Source organism: Lygodium microphyllum, chromosome 19, assembly GCF_053477565.2.
Source record: "Lygodium microphyllum isolate KBCC chromosome 19, Lygodium_microphyllum_v1.1.10, whole genome shotgun sequence".
Lineage (NCBI taxonomy): Eukaryota > Viridiplantae > Streptophyta > Polypodiopsida > Schizaeales > Lygodiaceae > Lygodium > Lygodium microphyllum.
The window spans coordinates 67,090,142-67,112,907 of NC_141153.1; the positions used below are offsets into that span (position 1 = coordinate 67,090,142).

General features: G+C 42.0%; 1 protein-coding gene across 5 annotated transcripts in view; it reads right to left on the reverse strand.

Annotated features, from left to right (window-relative positions):
* Window positions 1-22,183, reverse strand: part of LOC148019975 (histone acetyltransferase subunit NuA4-domain protein) — a 43,234-nt gene extending 21,051 nt beyond the window's left edge. For all 5 annotated transcript variants that reach the window (XM_087700200.1, XM_087700199.1, XM_087700198.1 and 2 more), the window contains exons 1-2: window positions 22,025-22,183; window positions 21,727-21,839 (exon numbers count right to left, since the gene is read on the reverse strand). In XM_087700200.1, coding sequence (XP_087556326.1) covers window positions 21,727-21,839; window positions 22,025-22,055 — 144 coding nt within the window. In that variant the 5' untranslated portion in view covers window positions 22,056-22,183. The remainder of the gene's footprint in view (window positions 1-21,726; window positions 21,840-22,024) is intronic.
* Between the last annotated feature and the right edge of the window lie 583 nt (window positions 22,184-22,766).

A 22,766-nucleotide genomic window follows, 5' to 3' on the forward strand; every position in this document is an offset into this window, starting at 1 on the left:
AAGCTGAAGATTTACAATGGGATTCTCCAGATCCCCTTCGCAATCCAAATTCCCCTTGATGTCAAAGTGGCTAGCAAGTCTTCAATCTGAATTGCCTTCTTGATTCAAGCACTTAATTGGCCTTCAGGCAGTTGAATGGAGAGTCTTGTGAATGCGAAACCCACTTCATAGACCATGGAAATGCCCCATATTCAATGGCTGGCTAGTCCTCCACCTGAATTTAGCTGAAATTGACCTTCAACCTTGAAAATTTCAAGTCTTGGAGCTTCCAATTTTCGGCACACTTCTTGAGGCTGCTGGTAGGGTTTACAGCTGAGAAATTTGCAATTTCTACAATTTCTCAGCCTCCAAGGGTCCAAATGCTGAGATCTTCGAAGCAAGGCTAAGAAATGGCTGGGAGATGAGAGAGAAAGCTGTAGAGAGGGAAAATTCAGAGTTTTGTTGTGAAGAATGACTGAAAATTAGTCAAATGCAGCTGCTGCCCTACCACAACAGCATTAAATGCTGTCACCTACAGCTGAGATATCCAAATCAGCTGTCACCTTGTACCTAGATGCAATCGTCTAGCTGTGGAGGGTCCAAATCTAAAATCACCTCCTCAAAAATCACTCGCGGCTGGCTGCAATGGTCTGAAATAGGCTGCCATGGCTCCTCACAGCTCTCCCACATTTGCTACAACAAGAATGATCTCATTTTACCTCTTCTTCAGCCTTTTACCAGCCTGTACGAGCAAGTTTGGCAGCCTTCCCAAATGGTTTTTCCAACATTATCCATCATTAAATATTAATTTTCAGTCTTTAATTACTGAAAATTAATCTTATAATTATTTCGATGCCTAGAAAAATAATCTGACTAGCCAATAATTAAATTGACTAGGCATCTTCCACTCCCAAGTCTCTCTGTGCCATCTTTGACCATTAGATCAATATTAGGTACCATTAAACGACACAACTCTAGTGTCACCAACTGACACTTATGGCCAAATGAATGACCTAGGCCAACAATTGACACCAGATACCACCAAGTACCTATGCAAAATAACCTATAGCAACTTTTACCTTTGACATCCCGTGATTTTCTCGGGTCCCGGGCTCATGAATTTACTCTAACCCCAGTTCCACCTCACATGTGCAACATTTACTTAATCATGGTTAAAAATTAATCCACATGTTGGGTAAGGTTTCAAAAATACATGTCCTCATGACAGTTACACTACATATGAACTCTCATTTCGTGAAGCTTTGCCATTGGTTTGGCTGAATTCTCTCTCTATATACCTTCTATTCTCTATCTTCTTTTCTTATCCTCTCCCAATGGCTCCTCCGTGCACTTCTACAAATGATAAGTTACATGGACCTGACTATCTTACATGGAGTGATGTGATGAAAGCTTGATTTGTGCATAAGCGGATTTGGTAGAATGTGTGGGAGCTATTCCTCGGCCTCAACGTCCTTTTCCTCTTCTTGAAGATTTTGATAAGGACAACAATGAGGAAGCTATGCTTATGTGGGATTCGGACAATGCACATGTATATTTTGCACTCCTTCGGTGTATTTCTAAAGATGTTCTACTGACGGTTACCTCCTGCAAGACATCTCCCGAAGTACGATCGAAGCTTTAGATGTTGTACGATGCATCTTTTCCCATTTGTGCAATGACCCTTTATGAAAAACTTCAACAAATGAAGTTTAAGCCAAAGGACACCATTCAATCTTTTTTGCTCCGTGTTACACAGGTACAAGACCGGCTTCGACACATGCAATCTACCCTTCCAAAGGTACATCTAGTGGGAACAGTACTCTACAAGCTCCCCCTAGAGTTTGATGGAGTGGCCAATGCTTTGCAAGCGTAAAGATCCTCTACACCTGTGGGCTTTACACATACGTCCTGATGCTGCTTGAGCATGAGGCAAGTAGAAACTGGGTGTGAGCCCATGTACCTCCCCTTCCAAGGAGGTCACCCATCCCAATATTGCTCACACCAATGCACACTTAACTAGAAGTTTCCCATAATTGGGCTAGCCGTCTAGCCCCCAAAACCTTAAGGTAATGGATGCTATCCAATTATAGAAATCATTCTTCATTTGGCCTAGGATTCAAACCTAGTCTCAACACATTGTCATTGCACCGATAGTGGGTTAGTTTTCTCTAGCAAGTGTGGATTGCATTTCCAACACCCCCCCTCAAGCCACACCGTGGTTGAGGTCCTAGTGTCACCCATCCTAGTATTGTTCACGCCAATGTGCGCTTAACCAGAACTTTCCCATAATTGGGCTAGCCATATAGCCCCCAAAACCTTAAGGTGATGGATAACCTCGGTCTATCCAATAATGGAAATCTTCCTACATTTGGCCTAGGATTCAAACCTAGTCTCAACACATCGCCATTGCACCAATAGTGAGCTAGTTTTCTCTAGCAAGTTTGGATTGCATTTTCAACGGAGACATCTTTGCATTTAAAGGGGCGGCTTCCATCTCATTATGGGGTCCAGTGAGGCCTTTATAGTTTTCAAGAGGGGTGCTAGGACAAAGAAGTTGAAGGCCCAATGTTATCACTGTGGTAAGAAGGGACACTTGTGAAAGGACTGCAAGGAGTTAGTAACCTCATGGAAGAAGAAGAAGCACATGAAGAAGCAAGATGCAGACTCCTCCGACGAGTCATCCTCTTCCTCAGACTCTGACTCCAATCCTCCGACCAAGGGAAAGTCCAAGGGGCAGAAAAGATCCACTTCTTTAGACCAAGGAAAGGGCTTGATTGCCCCTTCCTCTGCTACTTTCTAGTCCAAGTGATGCAATCATCCCTCAAGACTCTCTAGTGCCAGAAAGCAAGTGTAAGAGGGTGGTGAGATGGGGCAGTTGAGCCTTATCTATACAAGTATATAGATACATAGGTTCCCAAGAGGAACATCCCTAATGCATCGACCAAAGTCTACCAAAGTCTAGCAAGTTTAAATCCTAGAGCTTGGATTGACATCCAAGTTCATGATGGATTGTTTCTTTGATATCATGCACAAGGCCTTCTATTCTGCCACATAGTAGGAGTGTGAGAACCTTGGCCGTTGCACCAAGACCAATATTTTGTTGAGTACATAACCACGTTCAATTCAATTGTAAATAATGCAATGGCCATAAATGTTGCCAAATAACAAATAAGGGATGACAATGCTACATAAAAGTCTACAAGAAGTGTGGTGTTTCAAGAAAATCTATTAATATATAGGACTATGAACTACTTGAAACTCCCTTGATATGTGTTCTTTGAACTTATAAACAAAAACCTCATACTCACTTTATAGGTTGGGCTATGAACTACTTAAAACTCCCTTAATATGTTTAGCTTTGAATTATCTACAAAAGTTCTCATAGTATTGCTTGTAGAAAAAAATCAATAGACTTAGATGAAGAGATAACCACTTAACAATGGACCAAGACAATGTAATCTCCACTATTTTTTAAAAAATATTCTAAGTGGAATAAATAGCAAAGAGTGAAGTGTCACAGTTGTGGAAGGATGGGACATAAATCTATAGATTTTGTGTGATATTTGCCAAGAGTCTTAGTCACCTTTAAGGGGCATTTGATGGCCTCATAGTCCGAGCTCACATGAGAGGATGCTTTGGTGGTCTTGGCCAAAGGCAGGGAATCCATGATCACATATGTTCAAAGGCATTTTTGGCAAGCTGATCTTATATGCTACTGCTAGACATTGTTGATAGACACAAAGACTTGTTATGACTCTTCTCTATTTTCAAGAGCTAGTATGATCAACATCGACATCAGGTTCTCTCCAAGGCACCTTGGTGGTGGCTTGATTACCCACTGCTTGAATATTCATGGTTCTACTCTGGTGGTTCTATGTTGTATGGACTATGATGAGTCTTTATCATTGTATCATTTCATTGTATCGAATCACCCATGATCGAAGAGAGGGTGTTAGCGATTCAAACAGCTCTTATGAATCTCTAACCTATACCGGGCATGGCTAGATTATTTAGACATTTTATTATGGTTATTATGATGCTTATTTGAGTGTTAGTAGTTCAAACAACTCGTGTGAGTCTGGTTGAGCATGGCTAGGTTATTTAGGCATTTTATTATGGTTACTATGATGCTTATTTGGGGCATTTTATGCTAGCCGACATGCCTCTATTTTACCATTATTTTCTTCTTTATATACTCAGCTCCCTCCTCATTCAAACGCATCATCACCTACAAGTTCTATGGAGAGAGGGAGCCAGAGCCAATGCCTTGGAGCCAGAGACTCATTGTTGGTACATGTCATTCTCGTGTTTAGTATATGGATTCCATTTCTTGAGCACATCTCTGAGTTCTCTTCTTTTGCAATGTTCTTCTGTTTTCTTTCTCTAGTTTATTTCAGCACTTGTCTATACTTCCATTGCTACACCACTTTTGACAATGACGATATGAAATTTTTAATGCTTAGCTTTGACATTATTAAGTTGTATGCATGCGAGGTGTACACGTGAAGTACATGTCAATTAAGCCACGTTGATGACCTGAGTATCCCAAGTGATCAATGGGTAACATTAGCAAAAGTTATATAAAGTTAAATTGGCTAAGTACTTGTGCATGCCTTGTGTCAATTTGGATCTATGCCATTAGTTGAGACCATTGAAATGCCTTGTGGTGATATTAAGGGACTAGGCATTAATTAATAAGTCAATCCTAGTCCAAAGACAATTAAAGTTGGAAAAATTAAATGTCCCATGGGACTACTACATTAATTTTGAATAGGCATTGGCCAATTCTTAGCCGTGGTCAAAGGAATATTTAATTCATTTTCAGAAATTAAATTTTGAAATATAGTTAATTAATTATGAAAATCAAATTAGAAGGCTGTCAAGTGGCAAAACAAGCTACCACTTGTCAAAATTTCCCATGCAAACTGGATGAGGATTGTTTGGGGGCTGGCTGAGGGTCATTCCACCCATTCTAAAGCTGGTAAAGATTAAGAGATACAAGAGAGCTTATAGACTTCAGGCACTAGCTGGTTCCTGGCCATTTGTAGCCATCAAAGGAAGCTCTACAAGCAAGCAACAACATCTAGACATTGGGCGGCAAGAGGTAACAGCATTTAGTGTAGGGGGTCATCTAGAGCCTCCATGCAGCTAGGCGACAGCATTTACTGCTGTTTTACCATGGGCAACTGTAGGTGGAAGCAATTTCTTACAATAGAAATCAGAATTTTCTCTCTCCTCAACTTCCTCTATCATCTATTGATAATCCCTCAGCAATTCTCAGCCATCTCCAACATGGGGTGAGGAGCGATTGAAGAGATTGCTGCCTAAACCCTAATTTACAGCAGAAATTAGGGTCTCCACAGCCTCTTCAAGATTCATGCCCAATTACTGAAGACCTTGTACTCTTTGTAGCAATTGAAGGCAAAGAAATTTGCAGCCAATCTAAGAGGTAACCCATTCACAATTCATTGTAGCCTGCATACAAGAGAAACACTGGTTACACGTAAACCCTATCTAAAGCAAAACATTAAACAAAAGGTTTGACCAGCCTATAGACGAGTCCACAGCTGAAAGGAATGGAAAGTCAGCCCACAACGCATCAGCCGAAAACAGAAAAACGGAAAGTCAAGAGGCTCACGTCAAACTAGAAAAATCAACAAGTGGCATTGAACAGCCAATGAAGCAGCAGTTGAACTTAAAAACACAGACATTCAGGGAGGAATTTAGCAATCATGTAGCACCCAGGGGTCACCCAGCCCAGCTGAAGATTGAAAAGTTCAAACGGAGGGGCTTGATGAGAAATGTGGGGCTGCCAGCTAAAAATAGGGTGGCAGGCCAGTAAACATAGGCTGGAGAGCGCCCAAAACAGGTCAATTCAGCTCACAGAGAACTCATCCAGTCTTGAGATGAGTAAATAGCAGTCACAGCAGATAAATACATGTCAAATCAGCAACAGAACAGGGTAAACACAGAACTGCAGCAGAAAACAGCACCGAGAACTCTAATACGGACATCTGATATGATCGATGTCAGAATAGGGGGCAGCAATGAAAGCATGAGAAACTGCTGTACTAGATGGCACAAACACAAAACACTGCAAAGAACAAATAACACAAGAAGAACATGCTCGGAAGTGGTATACATATACCAATGCTCAGGCTCTGAGTCACCAGCAGTGGGGGCAAAATCTCCCTCTCCACAACGAAGCAACTGTGGTGAATCAAGTGACTAATCATGCAGGACGGAGCCTGCCTATAAATAGGCAATAACTATATCAAAGTGGGTGATCAGCTGGGCAGCCGAAAACTGGGTGCCCAAACACCAATTAAGCAACTGAGGAACTAGCAGCCAAAGTCAAGGCGACTGACCTCAACCCTCTCTAGCACATAATAAGGTAATACCCACATAAATACATAGACTCACCCATGACGTGTACAATCCACTAACAGTAAGAATGCAGAAGGGAAGATGTCTTCAAACAATTCATCACCAAAGCAGTCTCCAACCCAACCCGTGTCAAGGACCAATCACGAGCGGTATTCACAACTAACTCCCAAAGTATTCTTACACAAATGGAGATAAGATTGACTACTTTGGAGTCTAGACAACACAAGACATATCAAATCACTCAAGCAGAATATGACTTGATTCTTATGCATCAGACCCAACACCTCCTTGAAGGTAAATATGAAAAACTCCCTTTGGATTTTCTCATCAAGAAGATCCCTACCAATATGTTGACACAAAAAAATGGTGATTATAAGAAAAAGTAAGGTGTATCTTCTTTGAATTTTCCTTCTACAAGTCGGTTTGCTTTTGTTATTTTCTCATCCAATTCTCAAAATATCTAGGCCATTTCAATTTCAATCAATTCCACCTTATGCCAAAAATTATTCCATTGCATACACTTCACTTCCATCCATACCTCACTTTCAAAGCCTACCCATCCCACCCTTTTCTTCGGAGGCACCCTCATTTGTGCATACATGCCAAAAATTATTCCATTGCATACACTTCACTTCCATCCACACCTCACTTTCGAAACCCGCCCATCCCACCCTTTTCTTTGAAGGCACCCTCATTTGTGCATCCATCTATTGTAGCCATCTTGTGGACTAAGCATTGATCCCCTTTGATCCATGATACAAGCTCTCTAGGCATTTAAACTATCATTAAATGCAATTGTTGCCCCTAGTGTCCTAGGCACTAAAGCCACGCTAGGGTTAGGGTTTATTTTAAGGTTTCCTATGATGATTAAGCCATTTGGGTTCCATTCTTTATTATTTAAAAACACCTCATGCTCATTTGCACAAGTGTGGCATTATTCAATGTGATCGCCTTGAGCATTGTACTCTCTCTCACTCATTAATAGGTAGTCTCTCAATCATGAACGACTAGTGTTATGCACTTATTAAATCTTTCATTCTCGTTCATTTTCCATTAAATTAATCGCACAAGTCATTTTATGTACATGTAGGTTGAATTCCACACAATTTGGACATCAACACTTGGTAAATTTTGGGGGTTTTGCTGAAATTGCTCTATTTTGGCAAAATTGGTCTGTTCTATGCATGATAGAGAAAATGCAGATGTGTGGTTGATGCTTTGAGCACAAAATTTTTGGTTCTTTCAACCGTGCGTGTCAAATTTTATGCCGTGCGTACATGTACAACAAAAATTGCAGCTAAAATTTTGGGATTTCTCATGTAATGTGATGTATATGCCCTTGGAACAGCTGTAATGAGTTGTGGAATGCTATAGCACATGGTTTGGTGCTTTTGAAAATTTAATTACAGATCTGAAATTTGTGCTTCTACATGTCATTTATTGCTGATTGGTACTTGTTTGTACCTTGCTCACTTGGTTGATAGTTTGGGCCTGCATTTGCTGATTTTTTTGTCACATTTGGGCTGAAAATCATGGCTGGCAGCAGTGACAGCAGTAATCTCACGCACATACAGAAGCTTGAAGGAGCACATAACTCTGCAATTTGGCAAAAGCAGTGCTACAATATCCTGTTGCAAAAGAAGCAGGTAAAGCCGATCAAAACACAAGGGGCAAAGCCCGCAGATATGGAATAGGACGATTGGGATGAGTTAAATGAGCTTACACGCTCAACCATCAAGCTATCGATTTCTAATACCTTGTTGTTTAACATTGAAAGTTTGGATTCTGCATATGCTATATGGACTCGACTGGAAGAACTGTATGCACAGAAAAGTGCTGCAAGCAAAGTGTATTGGCTGAAAAAGCTTATGGATTTGCGTATGAAAGAAGGTACAGCAATGTCTACTCACTTGAGTGAGTTTAACTCCATTTTCAGCTAGCTCGTTGCCTTGAAGTTCATGATTGATGAGGAATTTAAGGCTACTTTCTTGCTTTGCACTCTACCAGAGAGTTGGGATACATTTAGGACTACTATGAGCAATTCTAATGTAATCCTTTTGTATGCTGATGTAGAGAGTGCTCTGCTTATGGAAGAGATGAATCGGCAGAACAATGCATCCAGTAAGTCTTCCAGTGCTTTGCATACTAGGGACACATCACAACAAAAGGGCAAATATGATGGCAAGGGACGCAGTGGCAAAGATGTTGAATGCCATCATTGTGGCAAGAAGGGTCACTTTAAACGTGACTACTACAAATGGAAGAAAGAGAAAGGAAAAAGCAAGAAGATAGATGATAGCAAGGAAGAGAAGAAGGACAGTCAGCCTAAGAAGAGCAGTGTAAAAATTGAAGAGGTGAATGTAGTCACTCATGACACTGAAGTGGGAGTGACATACTCTTTGTCTCTTCACACTTTGATGCACATGCTTTACTTGCAGATACAGATAATGACATGCATATCCGGATTCTTGATTCAAGTGCTTCCTTTCATGTCACCTCTCATCGTGAGTGATTTTCCACCTATACAAGGGATCGACATGGTGTTGTCCATCTTGGGGACAACTATGCATGTGAGATTGCAAGTATTAGCAGTGTGCAATTACAGTTTTAGCATGGCTCTCTCTTTACACTTCAGCATGTACGGCATGTACCTCAACTCAAGAAGAGCTTTATTAGCACAGGGCAGCTAGATGATGATGGTTTTCATACCACCTTTGGTGATGGAAAATGGAAGATCTGTAAGGGATCTAGGGTTATTGCCAGGGGTTGCAAGAGTGATACTTTGTATCCACTTCATGTATCTAGTGTGCGTGACCATGTTGTTGCCGTGACCGAGCAGCCAAGCGTTTCTTTGTGGCATGGCCTGTTGGGACACATAAGTCAAACTAGAATGAAAGTACTTTCGCGTTTGGGTTACTTGCCTTGTCTTCATTATGCTAATTGAGCGCTGTGATCATTGTATTTATGGCAAACATGCACAGACGTCTCATAAAAAGTCTCTTTCGCTAAAATCTTCTCCTCTAGAGTTAGTACATTCAAATGTATGTTAGATGCCAAGATTATCTTTAGGGAAAAAGAAATATTTTGTCACCTTTGTCGATGATGCTACACGGAAGGTATGGATTTACCCTATTCGTAGCAAGGATGAAGTGCTAGACAAGTTTTAAAAATTCTTAGCATTGGCTGAAAATCAGACTAATATGACACTTAAGTGTCTTCACTCTAACAATGGTGGGGAATATGTGTCCAAGGCCTTTCAGCCATTTTGTGACAGCAAAGGGATAAAGAGAGAGCTCACTGCCCCTCATAATCCACCCCAAAATGGAGTTGTAGAGCTTATGAATCGGACCATACAGAATAAGGTCCGTACGATGCTGTCTCATGCTGCATAACCCCATGGTTTTTGGGCAAAGGCTGTTATGACGGCCGTTCACTTAATTAATCGGTCACCAAACAGGGTTTTTTTTTTTTTTTTTTTTTTTTGCCGGGGCAAGCCACCTTCATATACTCACCTGAAAGTGTTTGGCTGCAAGGCTTTTGTGCACATTCGTAAAGAAAAACACAGCAAACTTGAGCAAAAGTCTTGTAAATGTATTTTCCTAGGATGTGGTGACGAGGGTGAAATGGAGTATAGATTGTGAGATCCCAAGAAAAAAGTAGTACGCAACAATGATATTATCTTCCGAGAAGATCACATGCATAAACAACCCGAAAAGACTAAGGAGGTCCGTAGGGTTGTATTCCGGGAAGAAATACCTTTTGGATAGTAAAATGTGCCCATTGTACAGCAACAAATCCCTGCTGTAAATGAACCTGTAAATGCAGAAAATGATGCTGAAAATGATCAGCCAGCTATTGCTCATGAAAATGAGCCACTACATGTGCAGGAACAGCCAGGACAGCAAGCTGTTAATGCTGATTTGCAAGCTGAAATGCCAAGACAACATGCTGAAAATGGAAATTTGCAGGAACAGCCAGCCAAACAATGATCATTGGGTTAGGAGATCGTCTAGGGCTACTAGACAACCTGACAGATTTGTTCCTAGTGCAAACAATATGGCTGATTATGTCATGTTGACAAACTGTGGTGAACCATCTTGCTTCAAAAAAGTAATGGACAGACAGGACAGCAAGAAATGGTATAAAGCCATGTTGTCAGAAATGGAATCTCTTGAGAAAAATGGCACTTGGGACTTGGTGCAGTTGCCTAAAGGGCAAAAAACACTTCCATGCAAATGGGTTTACAAGATGAAGGTTACTTCTGGTTCCTCACCAAAGTACAAAGCCGCTCATCCTGAGCCGCCTTCCCCACCCTCTTTCATTCAGGTTTGAGAGGCCACTTCTAGGTGCTTTCTAGCTTCTTCTTCTGAGCCCCAAATACCTTCTTCAGCACAATCGGCGGCACTTCCTTCATCATCAGATGCTTCGCAATCCATGAGCCATGAGTGGTTAGACTCCCTTTCTCTCTCAGACTAGGGTTCAGAAGGGGATTTTCTTACTTCGCTCTCAAAGAGGGCTTCCAGTTCTTCTTTGGCTTCAGAGAGGGCTCCTACTTCTACTCCTTCCGATTTAGAGAGGGACCCTATGTGCCATGAGGTTCTTCACACACCACCACCTTTCACTTTCGAGGAGTGGCTCTCCTTTGAGCAATCATTTCCTCTACTCATACCCAGGATCTAGAGGATCTACCTAGATTGGGGCCCTTGGGTCTTCAGCAACGACTTGGTGGCTAGGCCTTCGTATTCCTTCCAGCATGGAGTCACGGAGCTAGTGGCTTCTCTCCCAAGATTAAGTTTTGGGTTCTAGAGCTCATCCAATCACCTAACTATCTTCAAAGGTTTCCTTTCAGATGGTATTCTCAGATTACACGGTGGATCTTCTTCGTCCCTTGGTCAGCATGGAGCCACCTCCCAAGATCGAGTACGGGCATATCCTTATGGTTCTCAGCACCACACAAAGTCCAACATTCTTCCTATACATTGCATGTTTTCATCATCTTTGTACTAGGGCGCTTGGGCAAGTGAACGATTTCCCCACGAGGGACATTGTCCAAGTAACACCTGCTGCATGAGCATTCTTCAGCATGTAGCATTGCATCTCCACCTCATTCTTCTCTTATTCCCCTTTTTGGGCTTGGGAGGGGGTGTTGAGAAACTCTTCACCCGCAGTTTGCGTTTTTGCATTTCTACGTTTTGCGTTTAGGGTTTGCAGCCCCAAAAAGGGGCGCCATCCTAGACTGACTGTGCCTATTTATAGGTCACTCTCTCATTCATTCCTCACGGCTGATTCATTCAGTCCGTCACCTCTTCTCTCCAGCCTCTTCACTACCCTCACACTAGGAGGACATTGCAGTTTGTGGTTCGTGGCTATCTTCATCATCTTCCTTGTGCTATGGCACTCTTGTTCCCTTGTATCACTCCATGATTCAGAAATTCATCATTTCATTCATCAATGTTTCTTCTCTCTTCTCCTCTTCTCCGTGTTTGCCGAGAGTTCACTACATGTTCCTCCCTACAAACCCTACTCTCTCGCTGATACGTCATCTTTTGACAATGGAGAAGTCCTAAATCCATCATCTCAAACTTTTAATGTAGGGCTGCCTTCGTCTTGTCGACTTGTTGGGCATGATCACCTGTAACAATCAAGTCATCAACATACAAAACAAACAACACATGATCACCCTCGAAAGTGTGCACATAGAGCTGTGGATCAGCCCAGAGCGCCGATATCCCAACTTGGCCTAGAGAAACGAATCAATCTTCTCGTTCCAAGTGCGAGGTGCCTGCTTCAAGCCATACAAGGCCTTCTTCAACCTGTAAACCTTCCCGAGGAACCAAAGCCAGGAGGCTGCTTGGCATAGATCTCCTTCTTCAAATCACCATTCAAGGGGCCGACTTCACATCGAACTAAAAGACAAGCCATCTCCTATGACCAGTCAAGGCAAGAACAGCACGAATAGTTGCCATGCAAGTAGTAGGGACAAAAGTATCATGGAAATCAACACCTGGGCGATGTGCAAAACCTTTAGCGACAAGGCAAGCCTTGTGCTTGTCCAAGGAGCCATCACTATGGTACTTAGTCTTGAAAACCCATTTGACACCAATCACCTTCTTATGAGAGGGACGAGGCACAAGGAACCAAGTGCCATTCCGCTCAATAGCCTCCAGCTCGGCTTTTATTGCTTTCCGCCAATGATCAAACTGTAAAGCCTCCTTCACTGATGTGGGCTCTTAATCCTGCATAACACAGGATATCAAACAGTAGTTAGAGCAAACGAGCTCCGTAGAATGTGCCTTATGCCTCAATGACTTCCGCGGTCCATCCTACGGTTCCCACCCCTCAGGGTCCCCCCTCGATCCCTGAATCTCGGAGTGTGTCAAGGGCCCAACGAGGAGGAGGCCGGATCTCTCCTCGTCGCTCTCCATCTACTGAAGACTCAGGGACATCCACCAACCAAAGCTCCACTGGGGTGGCCAATGGAAGAAAAGACTCTGTATCTAAATAAGAATCTCCAACAAGAGGCTCTGGCTCCAAAGGAGCTAGCTCGGGAGCCCAACTCTCTCTTGGATCTCCAAGTATGGGATGCTCGTCACCCCCCTCTGTGGCCAGAACTTCCACGAACCGCACATCTCAGCTCGTGTAGACATCCCACTTCACAAGATCATACAAGCGATAACCTTGGAACCGGGAGTTATAGCCAACAAATACCTAACGTCGGGAAGCCGCTTCAAATTTGTCGCGTTCCGCCTTTGTGATGTACACATAGGCATCACACCCAAAGATCTTGAAATAAGAGACATCATGCTTAGTCCCAAAGTAAGCCTCAAAAGATGTCATCCCGTCAACGGCCGAAGTGGGGGATCGATTGAGAATGTGAACTGCCGTAGCCACTGCCTTAGCCCACAAAAACTGAGGTGTCTGTCGGTGCTCCATCATGGTGTGTGCCATCTCGATCACACTTTGGTTCTTCTATTCCAAGATGCCATTTTCTTGAGGAGTGTTGATATTAGCAAACTCCTAGTGAATGCCTCTATCTACACAAAAACGAGCAAACTCATTAGAAACAAATTCACCAACCTTGTCTAATCACAAGGTCTCCAATCTCCGGACTGATCAGTTTTCTCAAAGAGAAGCCAATCCTTGAAGTGAGAGAAAGCCTCCAACTTCAGCGCCAAGAAATAGGCCCATGTCATCCTACTGTAGTCATCTACCATCAACATGAAGTACAAGCTCCCCTTCAAGGACTCGTTCCTCATAGGACCACAAAGATCCGTAGATACAAGCTCCATAGGTGAAGTAGACTGCCTCGAAGCTTAGTTGGAAATCGCATCCCTATGCTGCTTCCCACGAATGCAGGAGACGCATGGCTACTAGCTCACCACTATGTCCAGCAAACCTCGAACAAGAGATCCTCGCGACGCCTTCCAAAGATACTCATAGTTCAGGTGGCCAAACCAAGCATGCCATAGCTCGGACTATGTCTGAGAGGTAAAAGCGGAAGAAGACTTCAATTTGTATATGCCATTCTCCTCATACCCTGAAGAGAGAACCTTGAACAACATCACTGTCAAACTCCACCAAGAGACCAAGAGAACAAATCTTGTGTACCGAAAGAAAATGATACCTTAAACCAAGCACGTGCAACACCTCGGAAGTATGGGTACCACCACATCCATCTGGAATCAGCTACATCTCACCCCGTGCAGCAATAGACACATAAGTGTTGTCTCCTATGAGAATCTGCCCACATGAGCGTCGCAAATGGGTAACACCAACTATCGAAGGAGTCATGTACCGTGAGACACCACTGTCCACAATCCACTCTTAAGCCTGGGGAGCCGTCATCGCAGAATTAGAAGTCTTCGCTGTAGAGTCCTCAATGACCACTAAATGTAGAAAAGTAACTGATGAGGGTGCAGCCACCGCTCCAGAATCCTTTGTGTCCTTCTTGGTGTCCTTCTTGGTGTCCTTCTTGTCCTTGTCAGGACAGTCCTTCCAATGGCCGGTCTTACCACAAATATAGCATGTTGATTCTTTCTATTTGTCCTCCTTGGGTTTGTTGTCCTCCTTCTCCTTCTTTTGATCCTTCCCCTTCTTCTGAGAGGCTTGGCCGATCAATGCCTCCGATTTGGAAACATTCTATCCCTAACATTCTATCCCTTCAATTGTTCCTCTTGATCCAAGACCATAGGAACTAACTCTTCCCAACGAAGAGTCGACTCCCACCCTAAAGCAATAAGAGTGGAATAAAAGGTACTGAATCGTAGCGGCAACTGGGACAATAAGGTGATCGCCATGTCTTTGGAGGAAATTGGCTTCCCCCCATTTTGAACATGCATCTAAAGCTGTCGAAGCTTGTTGATGTGTTCCCAAAGCAAAGAGGACTTATTCACGAAAAGGGTCCGCATCTGCACCTCCAAAGAAACCCTCTTCATAAGGATCATCCGGTTGTACATCTAGTCAAAGCTCTAGACATATCTCCCAAACCACCGTCAAGTGCTCTATATGGGCTATCACGGCTATAGTACAAGACAAAAAAAGAAAAGAACGAATCTGACATTCAGCTTGTCCCTATGAGCCTTATGTCTCGTCCAAGATCTGAGAGGGGGTGTTACAGACTATTATCCCTTGGACAAGCATTTTCCTCAGTCATGCTGTGTACATATGTATTTTCCAACCAAGCAGCCATTCGAGAGTGTTACAGTGTACGGAGGAGGTTGACAAATCCGTCAGAGTCAAATCAAGTGCACATACCACGTTAGCAACCACATCATCATTGCCAGGTCAGATGCCACATGGTAGCCTGCAATCAGACAAATACACTTCGGACAGTTCTGCATCATTCGGCTGCAGCCAACCTGGTCATTATTTGGCATTTCTTTTTTTGCAGCTCTCCAGCACATTGTTGTACACTTGGCGATTGCAGATTTCAAGGTAGAGATCGGGCAAATTGCAGCATACTTCGAGGTGTACAGCAGGTGGCATAATCGAGGTGGAGATACGCAAACATACGCACTCCGCTCGTGTGCATATCTGCATTCCTTTGTATTCAACATACTTCATACAGCAGATCTTGTTCTTCTGTCTCTTTTTTTTTCTCGTAAATGTTCTTCTCTCTCTCTCTCTCTCTCTCTCTCTCTCTTTTTTCATAAAAGGTAATTGTATTAATTACGAAAAAAAGGTACAAGTTTACATGATAACAAGATACATGATGGCTCTAAGCCATCGAGTTACCTCTCTCTCTCTCTCTCTCTCTCTCTCTCTCTCTCTCTCTCTCTCTCTCTGTTCACTCTACTCTCTCAATCTTGGTCCCACGCTTCTGCATCGCTGCACTTTGACACTTGTAGGCTAACGCATTGATGTCCTTTGATCCATGATCTGGGCTCCCTAGGCATTTAAACTGTCATTAAATGCAGTTGTTGCCCCCAGTGTCACTTAGTGCCTAGGACACTAGGATTAGGGTTTATTTTAGGGTTTCCTATGACATTTAAGCCATTAGAGTTTCATTATGTATTATTTAAAGACACTTCGTGCCTCATTTGCAAAGTGTGGCATTATTCAGTGTGATCGCCTTGAGCATTGAACTCTCTCTCACTCATTAATATCATCTCTCATTCATGATCGAGTATTATTGTGCATTGATTAATTCTTTCGTTCTCATTCAATTTCCATAAATTAATCACACAATTACTCCACGCTTGGGCCAACACCTATAGTATCACACCCCACACCTAAGGGACCATCGTGTTTAGACACGCCTTACCTGTCTAGGCTCTCTGCCTATGCACAATTGAGTAATGGAGGTGCAGTGGTGAGGGTTTCTTCCCCATACCAAGCATCAATGGGGACCTACACACAAGGCTATACCAAGCCAACTCTCCCATCTCCCACGGTGGCCACACTTTCAAACGCACCCATCCCACCTTTTCTTTGAAGGCACCCTCATTTCTGCATACATTTATAGCTCCACACCCCACACCGAAGGGACCATTGTTTTTAGATGCATCTTATCTGTCTAGGCTCTTTGCTTATGCACAATCAAGCAATGGAGGTGCAATGGTGGGGGTTTTTCCCCCATATCAAGCATCAATGGAGACCTTGTTAGAGTGTCATTCCCTGGACAGCAGTATTGCAGCAGGCAGTAAGGACAGTGCAGTCGATGCCACGTCAACAGTCGCAGCCACATCAGCAGTCGGTCAGGTACAGCAGTCGGCCAGGACCCACGTACAGCAGCAGTCGGACTGTTTTATGCAGTCAGCTGCATTAATTACAGCCGACCTGCTTCTGGTCATTTTTGGTGGTATTTTCTCTGCTATTTATAGCAGTCCAGTCCAGCACTTGGACACACACACATCTGGCATCTGACAGAGAGAGCCTGCTGAGATTGACTGCGCGGGCTGACGGAGATCGAGGTTCTCAAGGTGGAGACACACGCAGATATTTTCTCTGCACCCGTGTATATTTCTGCACTCCTATACAGCATACTACACTGCAGATTTTCTATGTTTCACTCTCTCCTTTCTCTCTCTCTCCTCTCTGTGTTCACTCTCAGTCTTTGTCCTACACTTCCGCATCGCTGCACTCTGACAGACCTTTGCACAATGGTATACAAAATCCCACTCTCCCATCTCCCACGGTGGCCACACACTTTGCCAACATTTATAGCATTCATTCATTCTCTATCTTATCTATTTGCGTTTTGAGTTTTTGCAATTTAGCATTCTTGTCTCAGTTAATTGTTTTAGTTGTGTTTATACATTTTGTGTTTTCTCCATGCAAACCCTAGCATATATTTTCACAGAGTCATTTTGACACGTATCACTCAAACGCCAAGGGCGGTCCATTCAAAACTTTCAACTTTCCTCTCCACCTAGAAACTTGGGCACATCAAGCAATGGCACCCCTCTCCATAGCCAAAAGGGTGTCATCATACACACCAATAGGGCAACCGCACCAATCAGTGGACACCTGCTGGTCACACAGATTCTAAACTACCTTCCCTACTTTGGACTTCAGTCCTCAAGCACTCCGTGTCTCCATCGAGGACAAATTGGATGTGTCCTTTTCTACTCTTTCCAAGTTGCCATCTCCATCCCCCAAAAAAAAAAGTCCCTAAAGCACTTTCATTGAAGTTGAGGTATGCCTGTTTTATGGTCTTACGTGGTACTTATTCTTCTTACATTTTCAATTTAGAATTGATCCCTACAAGCTCTACCAAGTTTGATCGGAGTGGAGACTTGGATCGTTCCACGCTCCTTATCTTGGTTGCCCTCTTTGGTAGGGCTTCATGTACTAAACTAGCATGAAGTCTTCTTCTCCCGAGACTAAGTTATTGCCCTTCTTCAAGACATAGCAACCAAAAACGCGTTTTGTCTTGGCAAAACGCAAAACCTCAAAGCATGCGAAACGTTTTGTTTCATTTTGCAAAACAAGGTCACAAAACCAAGAAAAAAACTTGCAAACCAAAAAAAAAAAATTTAAGGTTTTTCTTTATCAAATAGAACATGGAGGCTGTTTTTCTTTTACAAATAGCATATTTTCCACCCTCCTTGCTTGCCCAATTACCTCCACCATCTTTTCATGCTTTGTTTTGTTTCGTGAAACGAAAAAGTTTTTACAAAGTTTCTTTTATTAAAAGAACATGCAACCTGTTTTTCTATAACAATCCACATTTTTTCTTGTCGTTCTCCTTTTGTCTCCTGCTCCACCTCATCCTCCTCCATGTCCACCTCATTTCTTCCTTCTCTTCGTCGTCCACCTCTTCCACACACTCCACCTTCCCCTCTACCTTGGGCCTCTCACCTCAACTCACAAGGTTCATACTCATCAACATCACTTTCTACTTTCACTTGATATTATGTATTATATGTATGTTGTAGCCTATACATTTTGATTTGTGAGTCATGAATGCTAATTTCTAAAGCATTAGGTGAAATGGATATTCTAGTCTTAGGCTTTTGACTTTTGACTCTAGGATCTAGGTGGAATGAACATTTTCATTTTATGGATATGTTTTCTTACTCTAATAATACTATCTATGGATCTATTTTTTTTTACATATAATGATACTAATTATTATATATAATATTTTTCAAAACGAAATCTTGAAACACAAAACAGGATGAAATGTTTCTAGTCACTATGCTTGAGGATACCTTGGAGACCATTCCTTTATCAAGTATGTAGCTGGACATGTCTCTCTCTCTTCTTTTTTGGGTGCTTCTCCTTTCCCCATCAATATCAGCATCTTGGGGTGAGAGAAGCCTTTCTCAAGTTTGTAGCTAGGCATGTGTTTCTCTCTTCTTTTTTGGGGTGCCTCTCCTTTCCCCATCAAGATCACCATCTTGGGGTGAGAGGAGGTGCTTCCTTGTCTTCCACCATCCAATGGTAAGAGGCGGCGGCAGTCTTCTCTTGGTGCTTATAGGATTTGGTCACTACATTTGTGCTTTGTATCATCATCTGTTTCTATCTTGATGATCATGAGCAAGTGAACAATTTCCCTATGAGGACACTATCCAAACAGCACCATTGCACAGCATTTTATTTGAGAATGGCACTTTGCATTATCCCTTGCGTAAATCTTGCATTGGCATGGTGTTTTTGTAAACTGAGCACTTCGAATTAGGGAAAAACCTATATTTACATGCACCCATACTAGGATGAGCATCTCCTTGCAATTATGCATCCCATCTATTTTCCTTTATTACAAAGTGGTTGACTTTGGATCCACCATATTTGCGGCACATCAAATGGCAATATCTCATATAACAGCGTACAGCATTTACTTCTATATTTTCCTTCATTACCCATACCCAGCACGTGGCTGCGTAAGACTTCCTATTTTGTGATTTAGAGCCAACAACATGGGTGTCACATGATTAAAGCTTATTAGTTGAGATGAGGTTTGATGCCTCCAAGCTTTCACCACATCGTCATACTTAGAAGGGAGCTCAAGAGGGCAGCCCCCACAAAATGTGCTCTTGAAAGAGCAACTAACATGTTCCAAAGATGATCATGGATAGTCATCACTTGTAGAAGGACATCTCGCATAAATTTTCACACTTACATAGCGAATGGTCTAGAGCTAACCATAAAGGATAATAGCCTACATGGAGAATGGAGTCTCATACATCAGCTGAAGCTTAGTCTACGCACCTAGAGATGTCCCACAAGTCGTAACTACTAATAGAACTTCTTTGGAGTTGCATTGTAGAAGTATATACACATGCCAAAGTATCGTCCTGGTCCCAAAGCAAAGAATTCTCTTGGAAATCCTCTTCATCAAAATTGATAAATATCAATTCCAATCACTAAGGTCAAGAGCCTAACTCAAGACAATATATTTCTTTTCAACATAACCTAAGATTTCATCGTAGCACTCCAAGTGTGATAGTCAAGACCTTGGAGCTTATCCTCTTTGTTAATATATGATAGAGGCAAAAATTGAAGATTGAAATGATGACATATAGAGATATCTACAATTAAGAGAGCAAAAAACAACACAAAGTTTAACCATTAGTAATTCACAATTCAAGGACCACTACATACGTGTACCAATCAAAAAAGGTTCAACAATTAATTGAGGTTAATGAACGAAGACTAAATCAACATAGAATAACCCTCTTTAAAGGTTAAAAATGTAGAAAAACATAAATAGATACCATAATAGCAGCATAAAATGCCCAAGGAGAGGGACAAAAAAGGGAAAAGAATCCACAAAGCAACCAACCATGAGGCAAGGCCATATGGGGCAAGAGATAATGACACAATGTAAGCCACTTTTGCAAAACAGGCTGCCCTTGACAAAAGAAGGTCATAGGAGCAACAGAACACAGCCAACAATCATCAAAAATCCAAAACACAGCTGGTAGACAACTTGGAACGTCAATGTGGACCAAAAAGAACCAAGGGCAGCATAGAGTATAGACTAGACATCTGATGCCATGTGAGAGTGCACAATGGAAGCGAAAGCATAAAACATTTAACACATGAATGATGAACAATGAAAGCAGAAAAAAGAAAACTCAAAGAAGATCAAGAACAAGCAACTGAATCCATCACATAAACCATGAGTACAATGTACAATACCATGGGAAATACAGCCCCAATATAATTGGCAACAATGCTCTGCATATGTCCCACAAACTCCACAACAATAAGTGAAAAGTGAGGAGTAGGCTATGTACAGCCAGCATCAATGCCACTTAATAGGGCAAGTTGGTCAGCAACAAATCAGCCAGTGGATAAGGATGCCACCCATGCAGAAAATGCACTGGTGAGACAGCAAACAACATGTGCTGCCTAGCCCATGCCCATAAATACAACTGAGATGAGCATAACAAGCAAAAGATTATATTTAGCAGATTACAACCTTAATTCATTGTCTAACTTTTTTTTAATGACCATACAAAACACCGTACTTTATCCAATGTTCTTTTTGAATGTTTGGAACCATATTAAGCCCACAAATTGGACACATCATACAAAATCGTGAATGACTACCTTGATGCCTTGCAAAAAGGAAATGTGTTCGCAAAATTTGGAGCAGTTTCATAAATGTTCCATATGTTCCTCTTTAGATTTACTATAGATCAAGATATCATCAAAAAAGACTATCACAATAATGACCTAGACATGGTTTTAAGACACTATCCATGAGCTTCATGAATGTAGCCAATGCACTGGTAAGACCAAATGGCATTAACAAACTCTCATAGTGCCCATATCTAGTCCTAAATGCTATCTTAGGAAGTTCATTGACCCTAATTCTGGCTTGGTAGTAGACAAATCTTACACCTATCTTTGGGAAGAATTTTGCCTCTTCCAATGGATCAAAAAGATCCTAAATTCTCGGCATTGAACATGTATTCTTCACCTTCTATCACGCAAATAAGTCACTCCTATAACACACCAAGGGCCTTTGTCTTGGGAGTGCCCCCAAACCTAGCTAGGCTTCATTAACATAAAAATAAATAAACGAAAGAAAGGAATTGTGCAAAGAGAACCACTGTGTTCTAACGTTATTTGTCTTACTCAGCTCCAGAAGTTCAGATCAATAAATACTCTGAAAAGGAGATCGTGGCTCACCTCTCTAGACAACTTGGGATTTTGTCGATCTCTTAAATGCTTATTGTCCTAGACATGTTCTAACATGGTGTATGTTTTTGCTAATACATGAGTACTTTTTCTCTCCAAGTAATACACAAAGTGTCCATGCAAACATGTGTAGTTCAAACAGATGAATATAAACTCTGTCTCCAAAAATACAGAGAACGAAAAAAGGAAAATCTACCTGATTTTTCCAGAAACTTATCATTGAATCCATAAACTGGGAAAATCTGAACCCTAATGAGAGCATACTTGCTTTTCCACCAGTCGGAGCTCCTCCTGCAGTCTCTCTTTCTTCGCAATGAGGGCTGACAGAGCAGCTTGAGGATTTGCCGGTGCAGCGCGGGGGCCGGACATGGCACGGTCTACAATCATCATGATTTGCTGTCAAAATGCTAGAAAGGCGGGAACTAAGAAAGACCGGGTGCTTTCTGTGATGCAAAAGACGTGAGAGGTGGTGATGGTGATGGTGATGATGATGGTGTTATAGCGTTCATTTGTTTTGAATTGTTGTTGTTCTTGTTTGTATCAGGCTTTGCGTTTGCATTACCATCAAAGGCTGTTCCACACTTGCGACGCATCCTCTTCCTCTCTCTTCGACGCTCCTCCTCGTTCACACGTGGGGTCTATATAGAGACTCCCTCTCTCATAAGGACGACAGACTTTTATAGGAGTTTGTTGAGATGCGATTTTTCTTTGTATAGCCTTTCAATTGAGCGTTGCCCGAAAGGTTATACTAGAATTAACGGTAAAGGGACCTTGAAATGGAGAATTGCCCCTAATTATCTAGATCTTGACTTTGGCTTGTCTTTTGTTTTACTAAGAGTTTGGATGATATTTTTCCTTGACTCACATATTGGAATAAATAGTAGTAAAAAAGTTATTACATTTTGATCTTCAATATCATTGCACCCTTTCCTTCCAATTCTACATGTTGTGACATAGACTTTGAGAGAGAGAGAGGAATAGAATTTTGGCTCCCTTTTTTGCTTGGCTTTTATATCAATTGTTCATTGCCATTTCTCTCCTTCATCAATTGTAGTCTTGCCATCACCTATTAGCTATGGCCAATGCTTCCCTTGCTTATGTTATATGATTTCAATCCCCCTTGCTTTTATGAATTCAACTATTTTCAACAACAAATAAAGCTACATGCCTTACCATCCACAATTGAAAGTGCCATCCTAGGAGCATAAGAGTCTCCTTTGGTTGAAATGATTAAGAAGGAGGGAATTCTGAACAAGAAGAAGGCAACCTCAACTAAGACAATTGGGTTTTTACTAGAAAATGCA